This window comes from Neolamprologus brichardi, chromosome 12 (assembly GCF_056152115.1).
Source record: "Neolamprologus brichardi isolate AB-2024 chromosome 12, ASM5615211v1, whole genome shotgun sequence".
NCBI classification, from domain to species: Eukaryota; Metazoa; Chordata; class Actinopteri; order Cichliformes; family Cichlidae; genus Neolamprologus; species Neolamprologus brichardi.
Genome location: NC_142115.1, coordinates 21810222 through 21823407, shown reverse-complemented (window position 1 = coordinate 21823407; position 13186 = coordinate 21810222). Strand labels below are relative to the sequence as shown.

The window sequence follows — 13186 nt, the reverse complement described above, 5'->3', positions numbered from 1 at the left end:
TTCTATGGAGAGTTTTCCGACTTTGTGTTGGTCTGAGGAGATTTGCCAAAATTCTATAAATCCCAAAACAATGATAGAAATATTTTCTGAAAGCCAGCAAAAATACCTACGTTTTGATGTATAATTTGTGGAAGTTGAGTAAAAATTGAGCAAGTAGCAAGAAGTTGTTCGGACATGAAGAGAAGACTGCGAAACTTACAGTGCCTCACTTAGAACCAAGTGCATAGCAACCATAACAACCCATGTATTTTGTAAAAAATCACAAAGATGAAACTCAAAACTTAAAGAGGGATAAGATGAAAACGGTAACAGATATGAAAAAGCTGAATCATACACGAATAGCTCAATAATTTGTGAACATTTTAAAGTTTAAATGGAGTTTCTATGTGAAAGTATGAGGAAGTAGTTAAGTTTCAAAAACGAGCAAGTTTTAGCAGAATTGCGGAAGTTTCCCATTCATTTCAATGGGACAAATTAAAGGAAAAAAGCTTAATATTTTAAAAAGTATAATAGTTATAAATAGCAAAAATCATAGCATAAATTAGCAGAAATAGTAGAATAGTTTAAAATTTGAACGGTGAAAATAGCACAAAAATTGTGGAAGTAGTTAAACGGCGAAAAACGGGAGCAACTTGAAGAATAATAATAATAATAATAAAGAATAAAGAGAAACAGGAACTCAATAGTGTGGATGCCTTAAAGCATCCACACAATAAAGAAACAGAAGAACAATACTGTGAATGCTTTTACAAGCATTCACACTAATAAAATAGAAGAACTAGAAAGTGCATTTTCTGAAGAAACTGCAGTGTGAATGCTTGAATCTGAATGTATGCACTGAAATGAATTAATTGCTGAATTTTAAGTTAAAAATGTTGAATGAGATGAAAAATACAGAAATTTTCGCCTGAAAACAAAAGTGCTAAGCTACTAAAAGCTGAAATCCACACAGAAGAAGTTGGAAAACAGCTGAAAATGTTTTAAATGTAAATTACAAAGACCTAAGAAATGAGAAAAGGAAATTTAGAGTCAGAAAACATCTGAATGAATATTAAAAGTTCATATTCTTTGAATCACTGAATGACTAAAATGTGATCCCTCCACTTGGATCCACAAGGTTTACAAGGTTTACATCTGAGCTTTGAAAGACACGGTGTTGGACAGAGAAGAATGATGGCGACGTTTTGAGGGTAAAATGATGGCTGATGAGCAAACACTGTGGACACAGCAGCAGTTGAAAGAGAAGTATTTACTAAGATGAATCTTGGCAGAGTGAGAGAGAGCTCGTTAGGCAGGCAGGTGTGAGCCTGGTTGCTATAGTGACTGCACCCAATGGCTCCCTACACACACAGACAGACATGCGCCTCACTTTTGATGCTTAAAATGAACAGAAAAGTCAGCCCGAAACAAATCCTTCCCAAATGAAAAGTACAGGTCGTATTGACAAAATTCTTTCACCGTGAGCACCAGCAATGTCTAGTCTACCAAATTCTCAATTTTCATGCCTGTGGAGTTTATTATATAGACGTGGTGACAGTGTAAAGACACCATGCTCTTCTGATTTTCAAACGAACCTTCTGAGCCATTTTAACATTAGAGTCTATGGAAGAGTTGGAGGGAGGAGGCTGTGCATTGGTGCCATTTATGAAAGAACCATAACACCTAGTACAATAGTAAACACATTGGATGAAAGAGGACAGCGGTGGCTACGTTTTGAGGGTAAAATCAGACCTGTAGAGCAAACGCTGCGGACACAGCAGCAGTTTTAAAAAAGATTTTAAGATTAATTTTTTCGCTCCTCTCACTCTAGCAGTTGAGCTGTCTCACTCTAGCGCCAACATTCCGTCCCATACACACCCATTATAAACTCTGAAACGGGTGAAAAAACATCATGAAACTTAAACTGGAACTGAAGAAAAAGTATAATAGATATTGAAAAGATAAATACAAGTTGAATAGTTGAATGTCTTGTCTTCATTTTAAAGTTTGAATGGTGGCGCTATGTCAATGTGTGTGGAAGTAGTAAGAGTTTAAAAATGAGTAAGTTGAATGAGGATTTGAAGGGTCTCCCCATTGAAATACATGGGAAATTTTTGTTGAAAAAAGTTGAATAAAATTAAAAATATAAATGTTTAAAATAAGAAAAATACAAGCACACTTGTCCAAAAGAAGAGAAATCTAATGGTGTTTGAATGGTTTTTCTAAGTTGAACGGTTTTGAAGGAGTTAGATGCCAAAAAACGTACGGAACATGAAATAATAATAAAGAAACAGAAGAACAATACTGTGAATGCTTTTACAAGCATTCACACTAATAAAGATTAGAAGAACAATACTGTGAATGCTTTTACAAGCATTCACACTAATTAGCAGTCAATACTCTACTGCAGGGGTGTCCAAACTTTTTTCACTGAGGGCCACATACATAAAAATATAGGAGGGGCTGGGCCACTTACTAGAAATTAGGTATATAACCTTAACTTTAGTGTATTAAAGTTAGAAAAATCACTTACAAGTGGTCGAATATGTTATATTGTTGAATATAATTAAAGACAAAACTGCCTTCATCTGAGCTTTCCATAAATGGATCTTTATTGATTTATTCAGAAAAAGCTTTGGTAGCTCATTCTCAGAACAGCAGCCTCAGATTTCTTCTTAGACAGAAGATTTACAGCACAGAGAAAAAACAATAAAGGGGAAAATGGGACGGGCACATTTCAAGTTTGTTATTTAAGCTATTAGGCTTAGCAACACACCTATGAACGTTCGTTTGAAACGGTTATCAACATTAACAGACTGAACTGGACTTAATAACAGGAGTGCATAATTTTAGTAAATTATTCTGGTGAGTATCAGCTGCGCTGGGTATGTAAATCGGGACATCCATCCGCGGTGCTGATCGCCACTCGTGCCAAAAATCCAGACAAATGTCACTTGATCAAGGAGCAAATCTGCATCAGATGAGATCAGCTGACTTTGCGTGTACGTGGGCTGTGCACAGCGGTGTGTACTCTGTGTGTTAACAAGAAAAGCGCATATAAGAAAGTGGTGTGCAAAAGCAGGGTAGTGACAGAATTGATGCGCATTATTGATATTTGAAGCATGTGTACGTGCACATTAACACACGGGTACTGTGGAATATATTTTTTACTCACCTAAAGCGCTCGTGCTCTCGTCCACTCCCCGCAAAAAAATAGCAGCTGTGCGGTGTCTGTGGCATCAGTGCTCTCATCGCATGCGATGGAGTATAGATCAAAAGCACAGCTTTATCAGACAGTTTCAGTTTAATGTTGGCTGACAAGTCTTCAACAACTGGATTTCTGGACATGCTGACGTTGTTGACGGGCGCATTATTTCGGTGACTTTAACGAGACCGTGTTTTATGAGGTCTCCATCTGAAAAAGGCTTGTCTTGCGATGAGTTGGGCGACATCATAGCTGGCTATTGTAGCCTTTTCCTGGACAAATTCCCTTTGCTTTAATTTCTGCTCTCGCTCAGCACCAGTGTAGGATGCATAGGCCTGATGTTTGGTTTCATAATGACGTCGTACATTATACTCTTTCATAACTGCCATAATTTCAGTGCAGATCAAACAGACACACTTCCCCTTGAATTCTTTGAAGAAATATTCACTCTCCCACCATGTCTGAAATTTTCTGCATTCACTTTCTACCTTTCGCTTCTTTGGTTCTGCCATGTTTAGTAACTAACTTGGGCTAAATTTCTTCTGTGATTGTCCTTTTTGGTGGAGCAACTGCCTCGATCGACAGTAGCTCCCCCTGGTGTCAAAACTAAGAAGTGCAATACACTCAAGCAAAAGTTGAAGTGCGGGCCATATTCGATTCTATTTATAAAATTACTTGCGGGCCAATTAAAAATGGATCGCGGGCCGCAGTTGGCCCGCGGGCCGGAGTTTGGACACCCCTGCTCTACTGCAAAGAAATGCATCGCCAACAAGTTGCACTCATCAGGGCAGACTGATTCAGTTTGAACATTCAGACTGAAAATAAAAGGCAATTATTTAACAACTTTTGCCCATCTGAGAGCAACCGAAGTCAATTTGAATTGGGCTAAAATTGTTTGGAGACTGGCCACCTTCTACCAGGCAGCCAGTGCAATTTCCTTGCAGTCAAAAGCGGCCACCACAATTACTTGTAATCGGTTGTCAAATGTAAAAAAAAAACAAAAAACAAAAAAACCAAGACCTAGTCATAATGAGGTTGCCATCCTATTTTAACCCTAATATGACTGGTCTATTATCAAGGCTTCTGACGCTGACCTAATTCTTCATGCAAAAAATATATTTTTTAAAAAAAAGCACATTAATGCATATCAAACCTTTGTATAAAGTCTTATGGGAAAACATGCATGTTTAGAAATCCTGTGAGGAAACAGATTCTCACATGCCAAGACTGACTTACAAAAAGACACTTTGCTGAACTTGTGATGTAAACTGCACAGAGGAGGGGAGAAACTCTAATTATGCTGGAGACAAAGGAAAAACAGACTGAAGACTCTAGAGATACATCTGATATATTAGAATACATAAATAGAGTTGAGCTTCTATTGGTTATCTCTCTGTGCTGAACCCTGACTGAGCCCTGTGGTGTTATATCATAAACAAACTAAAGGTATGACTACAACAAGTATTGTTTATCAAATGCAACCACCTTATCAAAAACTACCCTGAGGTCTGACAAACATGGAATGATCGCCGTTTTTCATCAAGCATGTGCAAAGTATATTCTTTTGAAGTTTACACTCGCTTTGTTATCCATTGTTTACTTGGAACAAGTCGTCCCCTTGCTATTGCCGTTTCTGCTCTTCTGGCACATTACACAGTGTGCATTTACCAGTTACTTTTAATTTGTGTTTTGCTGCCTGATTGGCATTATCAGTCAGGTGGATAAATTCACCAGTGCCGGTCATATTCAATTAGGCCTGCAATGCTGCTTTAATTATCTGAGACATCTCACCACTACTGTGCTGATACATTTATCACATTTTACTAATGTGCTAAAATTTGATGGTGTTAATTGAACTAAAATTGTGTCTGTGTCAGTGTCTCAAAACACCTTTTGAGGCAAATTTCCTATATGCTTTTGAAGGGCAAAGCTTCTGGAGAAAAAGTCTTCATATTACAGATTCAGGTAAAACTAGAAAACAGGTAAAGCAGGGAGAGAAGAGACACAGACTGTAGACTACAGAAGAGAAGACAGTAGAAAGCTGAGAGATAAAACTACACAGAGGCAGCAAGCAGACTGGGACACAGGCAGACGGAGAAAAAAAAGAGCTCTGTGATAACATCGCACCCATGGACATGAACATGATGATGAACTGTGTAGTGAGATTTGAATCAAACCTCGGGTTTTGTCTTTGATGTTCGCCATTCAAAATCAGCGGGGACTGGAAACAACATTAGCACTTTCTTCTCACTCACACACATTCACCATCAGTGGAAACCCGAAGCTGTAATCTCTATTAAAATGCACTAAAACAAAGCAGAGAAAGATTATGCTCTGGTTAAGTTTCATTACAGCTGCATTATGCTTCAGTCAAGAAGCGCATTTGTCTCTGTCAGTCCTCTGTGGTGGCTGCATTAAACGACATTACACTTAATAAAAGGCATCTATTTTTACCCAGTTTAATTCAACCAGGTAGGTCATTTAAGAATAAAGTCTCCCACAAACTGAAAACCTGCCCTGTGCAGAAAAGCACATCAGCCCAGGAAAGATATTGAAGTTTGGATTTCTTTTTCTTTTTTCTATTAAGCAATCAATTTCTTCCGCACAGCTCAAGGTCACTGGGAGAAATGTGATAGATTCTGCGGGGATTACAACTCAAGTAGTGTCAGACGTTCTGGGTATTACATCTCAGGTGTACACGACACACACAAAGAGCAACCTCTGTGTCCATATATGCTAAAAACTTAGCGTGCATCTGCACACTTAAACTTAGGTCTGTAATGTGTCAGAAAAAAGAAGCAGTTTTTGTTTGGTTGCTTCAGTACAAAACTATAGTGGATTTCAATATGTGATTTAGCTTTAATTCAAAAATGTAGCATTTACTGTTTAGGACTTTAGACATTATTTAACACAGTCCCCCATTTTCAGATGCTTAAAGTTATTTTAACTTTATTTAACGTTATTTTTCACAGCCAGGTGAGCCTGGTTAACTTGTGATTTCATGACAAATGAAGCAGATAGAATATTTGAAATTGATTCAACTGTGGAATTTGTATTTCAAAGACATACTAGTGAGAGATGCCATTGTTAGGCTGAAAAACCAAAATAAACCTATCAGAGAGAGCAAAATCTTTAGTCGTGGCTAAATCACCAGTCTGGTACAAAAGGAGTGCACCTAGCAGCTCAGCAACATCAAAAGACCCAAAATACCACACAAATAAAGTGTATGAAGACAGAGTTATTTCCGGGGTTAAGAAAAACAACCTTACAACACCCGGAACAAGTCAAGAACACTCTTAAGGAGGTAAGAGTATCACTGTCAAAGTCTACAATCAAGAGATGCCTTCATGAATTCATAAAATGTATAATGTGTATAAAATGTCTGTAATGTAACTTTGTTAAACCCTTGAACGTCAGTCATATAATTGTTTGATTGTAAATCCACTGTGGGGGTATACAGAGGCAAAACTATACAAACTGCATCAAATTGTGGACATAAATGTACTTTAGTTCAGTCAAGCGCACTGGGAGTATGGTACAAAGTGAGGATGTTTTACAAGGCTGACATTAATAGATCTTTTTGTACTGTTACCCAATAAGTGTCAGGTCCTGGGCTGATGTTCTTGGGAACTTTGAATCGATCTTCTTTGGAGGACATCAGTGCCAACTTTGGAGCAGATTTTACACTTGGGTTGTACTGGCCGGGGCCTGATGAACAGAAACACACTTAAAAGCCAGTAAAAATACAAAGAACACTCTTTTTACCTTACCGGACTTAATATAGTTTTGTATTTCCTGATTAGTTTTTATTTTTATTTATTTTTTACGTTTTGGTTTTAATTTGATTGTACTTATAGTTAGTTTGCTTTTCATTTTTTGAAAATGTTTATTTTTAGTCTAGTTTCTATTAGTTTTCGTCTTAGTTCTAATCTTTATTAATTATTATTGTATGGCAGGCATGTGTCAGAGGTAACATTTAGCAAAATCACTACAAGTATTACAATAAAAACACAGAACTTTTTCAAAACAGCTCACTCACAGTCTTGTGGAAATCCAAAGTCTCAATAAATATTTCTATGAAAGCCTCATAAGGCAAATTGGGATAACATTTTTACCAAACTAACAAATACAATATGTTTATTTTATTTTCATTAGTGTTCCAAGTTCAAAAACTCATTTCAGTTAGTTTCAATTCTTTCTAAAAGTCTAGATTTAAATGTAATTTTAGTTAACTAAAATCTTTTTTCACCTTTAGTTTTTCATTTAGTTTTAGTTAACTATAATAACCTGGCCACATACTATCACCTTCAGGCTAAGCAATCATAAGATCTGAGCCAAAAAAAAATCCCATCATAATCTTAAATTGTTAGTACAAATCTATATTTCTATAGATATTATATTCACTGCATTTAGAATTGTGATAAGGGGACATAAAATATATAAAGAATTCATCATTGGTCTAACAGCTTTAAAGTAAGACAACAGTAGGTGCTATTCAGCCCCCGTGGCTAAATGCAATCAACTTATGACTACACACATGGTTAAAAACACCTTAAGCAACAGCTAATGTCACAGATCATTATGAGCACCACAGTCATTAATTTTTGCTCAGAAATAATGAATAGCTAAACGCTCGGTCCTACCATTATCAGAAATATGATCACGTTAGACCCAGCATGATAAGTAATATAATGTTCCATATATTATAGACCTATTCATAAACGCAAATTCAACTATGGGGGAAAAAAAGCATGCGCATATCAGTGTGCTTATTGTGCGTCTCTAAGTTCACGTTAAGTGTCCATATACGCGTGTCCACATAAGTGCTTCAGGGTGGAGATGTATAAGTGTGTGCGTGTTTGCGTTCTAAGCAGAAACAATTCTGCAAACAGTTCAAATCTATTTATATGCAAATTGGATTTTGGTTAAACGGTTTGAGGTTTCTCCTGGGTTGAGTCCCTTGGTGAAAGGGGGCTAGTCATAAATTATCCAAGTCAGTCATGAATCTATCAATTTTCTAACAACATTTTTCAATGGGGGTGTAACTCAGGTAAATATTAGGTTTGAGGCCCATAGAGATGAAACTAATTGGACTGTATGATAGCAAAGGGAGGCACAGTACAGTTTGTGAATATTTAGCACTGAAAAGAAAGGAAGGACCGACCCACACATAGACAGAGCCGTTTCTCTTTACATAATGTCCTTGTGGGTCTTTATAATAATTTATTTTGAGGGGGCCCACTGAACCTGTGGAGCCCAACAACATAGAAGACCAAAATGCTGGACGCAACAAAGCTAACACTTGAAATTGGGTTTAACGCTTTGTTTAGTGTTTAGGTATTCAGTTAGGCATTCAGCTGTGGAAGTAAGGGTTATGGTATAGGGCAGGGAAATGCATTATTTTGATTGACAGACCAAACAAAAAATCGAGTGCTACACCTGGCACACTGGAGTTACTGTCTAGGAAGAAATCATTTCTCGGTGCAGCAGACAGGAAGCAGCTTTGCCGTTTCTTAGCGTCTTCACTTCGGGGTTCTAAGTAAGAGTGGCCATTAACCTTCTCAAATGTCTGATTCACATTGTATCTGCTGGGTGCAGGGGAATCCTACGAGAAGAGAAAAGCAGAGCATAGGAGAGTAATGATATATTAGAAAAAACTGACACTAACATTTATACAACAAAATGAAATGCACAAATGTGCAGTTTCCACGTTTAACATTTCACAGCTGCAGCCATCTGTTATTAGAACACACTCACATGGTTCCATTTATTATAGTGTCACTCATGTATGCATGAATATTGGCGTGCAAATGCAAGGTAATCCAAACAGTGTCAAATCATCTTCATCAGGGCTATTGTTTTTATCTAGAAATAAAACAAGCAGTGAAAAACTACTTTAGTTAATTGATGTCAAAATGCAAACTAGAATTTAAAAAACTGAACAATTTAACAAACTCAAACAATATTGTGAACTAAAAGAAAAATGCACCAATAATGATAAACGCATACACAGTGTCTTCAGTTGTAGTGTTCGTCATTTTGGTCAAATTTGTCAACACATGTTTGTGAAGAATGAAATATCTGCTTAAGATTTACAGTTATGTTTAATATGGCTACTGGTTTTTAGGCGGATAATGTGCAGTTTGAACTGCGATACCTGTGTGACCGCACATATTCCCCCCCAGGGAGGTGTCTGAGGACATCACCTTGGGAAAAGGCACCCACCCTGTTGAGGGGTCCTAGTGTAGCACGCAACTCAGTCTCTCTTCAAGTACCTAACGGTTATCGCAAGTTTACTTCGGAAGTGACGTGATGCACACAGACAACATCTTTAAAAGCCTGAATGGTACAATGGCAATCATAAATGCCATCATGTCCCGTAATTGTAAAACGGTGTGAAAATGGAGTTGGCGTACAAAGTGAAATTCAGCAAAGCCACCCTGTGCTCTGACAGACATGCACAGCTGGAAACTGAGAATATTTCGAGCCTGAAAAATGAGATCTGCTGATTCAGAGTTCGCACGCTTTTTTGTGGAAAAAAAAAAAGTTTAGAGAGAAACTCAGAGTTTGAATGTGTGACAGAATGACCAGCAGCTAAATTGCCAACTGCTTTCTGCAGCCCAATCAACCAGGCAGGCTAAGATGCCCCGATATGTTTGGAGTTCATGGTGACAGAGTTCGCGGCAGGGGCAGTACCTGCCTGAGCCAGTAAATTTGGTCCAGCTGAGAAGGAGAAAATTAGAAAATTTGTAGAAAATTTGCAGAGGTTAGACAGAAGAGCTGCGAGGGCAACCCACACCATGGTTGCCAGACAAGACTAGATAAGACGCTGACATTGACGGCTCCACAGGTGGTGGATTAAGCAAGCCGGTATTTTCCGCATTGTTCAGATCCAAATATAATTCATAGCTGTGCACAGTGATGCAAATAGACAGGGGTTGGCTCCATGTCAAGGTGAACTCGGATATCTGAAAACAGGGACAGTTGTGTCTTTTTTTTACCCTTGTCACCTCTGAGTGTATTAGGAATTGCACAGCTTTAAAGAACTTTCTCATCAAACGTTAGCTCCGGGATACCTTTCAGGAACTTTGTTGTGCAAAACAAGCTGCACCCCTGAGAAATTAAATTAGTTAAATTAGCACACCCCAGGCAATCTGCTCACCAAAAGGAGCACTGCTAGCACCAACAGGAGGAGTTAAACTAATGTTAAACTGGCAGCTGACAACAAAGCCAACTAGTAATAGTTAACTGTGATGACAGAGCATTGTATGTATGTATGTGTGCTCATATGTGGGCCTCATATGTGATCACATCTATCTTCAAAACTGTGACTACAAGTGTCTTTAACCAGGACATGAATCTATCTGTTGTACCAACCAAATCAACTTAAATGTGCACATACACTGAAAGTCTGTAGATACTACACTCCTACAAAAAACAATGTCAAAAACAGATGGCATCTCCAACATGTCACAAGCAATTTCTTGCACATAGACTACATATCAGATTATTATAACCTTAGTCTTTATAATAAATATTAATACAGAGCAATTCACAGAGGTACCCTTGGTGATACCAGTGATAGAATTTTAAATCTGAAATGGAGAATGGGTGAATCGTGGGTGAAACTCGCACTTCGACTGCTGCAGAGGAACCTCAGTTACTGGGGATTTGTCAGTGGGTCTCTGAATAATTGATGCTGAAGGCTGAATATAGCGGCACGATCCACTTATCCTAAACATAGGAAGGCTGTCATTTACCTCACGCTGTCATTTCCCAACTGCTGCATTCTCCCTCTCCTCCTAGGTAGCCGTCCATCTTTAATCACTTTTAACTGCGGCCATTTAGCTTTTCATTATAGACACAGCAGGGGGACAAGGTGGCAAGCACAACATGTGTACGACAATATAACCGTACACAAAACATGGAAACATTCAATTTGAAGATGCACATAGAAAAAAAAAACATTTCTATGTAAATGTAAAATTGAAATTGAAAGAAGGTGAAGAAAACAGTGACACGGTCTCCTGTAGTTTGGCTGGTTTGGTTGGTGTCATGGTTGATTTAATACAACTGACACCTGTAGGCACATCTGCAGAGCCCTATGGTCTATAATTATACCGGAATATGGAACAAACCATGTTCCCAGTAGTAGTCATCAACTATTGACAGCACTCAGGTTGACTTTAATTACACACCCTTGACATTTAGACAGCTCAATACTTGCATTCCACACACACACACACACACACACACACACACACACACACACACACACACACACACACACACACACACACACACACACACACACACACACACACACACACACACACACACACACACACACACACACACACACACTTTTCTTAATGATTCTGTCACATTGCCCTTGTCTGTCTGAAAGTGACTGAGTGAATATATACAGTAGATGCTAGATACATGTTTGTCAGAGCCAATGGTACAGAACAACATAAATTAGATATTTTTATGTTGGTATTTTTATAATGCAAGTCTATCAGAAATTAACAAAATATAACTATAAGTATTAATAAGATATTAATTAAGTAATGGTGTTTTTCTAATGCATGCTCTCACTGAAGGATTAGAAAATAACTACAAAAACTGAATATGTGTGCTTCTCCACATCAGTTGCTAGACCTCACATTGCTGTGTCAAGAGGCTGGTGCTATTTGAAGAAAAAAAATCTCTTCTCAAGAGGGCTGCTGCACAATTTCACATTATAGTGAGGGTCTCTGTGGAGCATTCGGTTTATTCATGAAAAATGTTTGGAGCACACCTCTCAGAACTGTTACCTTGATCAAGAAAAATTATGATTTTTATTATTATTTATGTTTATTACGGTTATTTCTAACTATTTTATTCAAAATTTTACAATTTCAGCCATCATATACAAGTATATGTATAAATATTGGTTATTTTTTACTTTTTCATGCACATACATAAAGTATCATTTCCACAAGAACAGCCAGAATACTATCCTTTAGTATTCTCACGCATCCTCACTCACAGAAGAGTTTCACCATGGCTAAATCCAAACACAAAGTGAGATATTTCATATTATCTTTTTACAGTATAGCCTTTCTTCCGCACCATCTCCTCTCATACTAATGACTCAAGCATACTTGACAGTGGCTGTATTAATGATCTGGCGGTACCCGTAGTGACAGCTTTGACTAATGGTCAGGCATAACTTATGAGGTGTATGTGTGTCTCTGTCCATGTGCACGTGTGTGTGTGTGAGAGAGAGAGAGCGCAAGGACTACATCCCATTCTTCATCATCTCATTACTCTTAAAACCTTTCACTCTTCTTTTCAGAGTGGAATGCTATTTTCAGACTTTCAGACTGTACTTCCATGCTGGATATAATATATTTTGACTTTCTCCATCTCTCTTGCAGATAGATAGATGTTTGTGTATGTATATGTGTATATGTGTATATGTATATACGTGTATATACGTATATATACATACGTGTATATATACATACGTATATATATATATATATATATATACATACGTATATATATATATGTATATGTATATACGTGTATATACGTATATATACATACGTGTATATATACATACGTATATATATATATATATATATATACATACGTATATATATATATATATATACATATATACGTATATATATATATATATATATATATATACATATATACGTATATATATATATATATATATATACATATATACGTATATATATATATATATATATATACATATATACGTATATATATATATATATATATATATATATATATATATATATATATATATATATATATATATATATATATATATATATATATATATATATATATATACATATATACATATATACATATATATATACACATACATATATATACACATACACATACATATATACACATACATACACACATACACATACATACACATACATACACACATACATACACACATACACACAC

The 13186-nt window shown here is 36.8% G+C and overlaps 1 protein-coding gene across 2 annotated transcripts in view; it reads right to left on the bottom strand.

The window, feature by feature from the left end:
- The window catches only part of stpg2 (sperm-tail PG-rich repeat containing 2), a 70072-nt gene that overhangs the window by 14660 nt on the left and 42226 nt on the right, over nt 1-13186 (bottom strand). For both annotated transcript variants that reach the window (XM_006789721.3, XM_006789722.3), the window contains exons 11-12: nt 8624-8789; nt 6777-6892 (exon numbers count right to left, since the gene is read on the bottom strand). In XM_006789721.3, coding sequence (XP_006789784.2) covers nt 6777-6892; nt 8624-8789 — 282 coding nt within the window. The remainder of the gene's footprint in view (nt 1-6776; nt 6893-8623; nt 8790-13186) is intronic.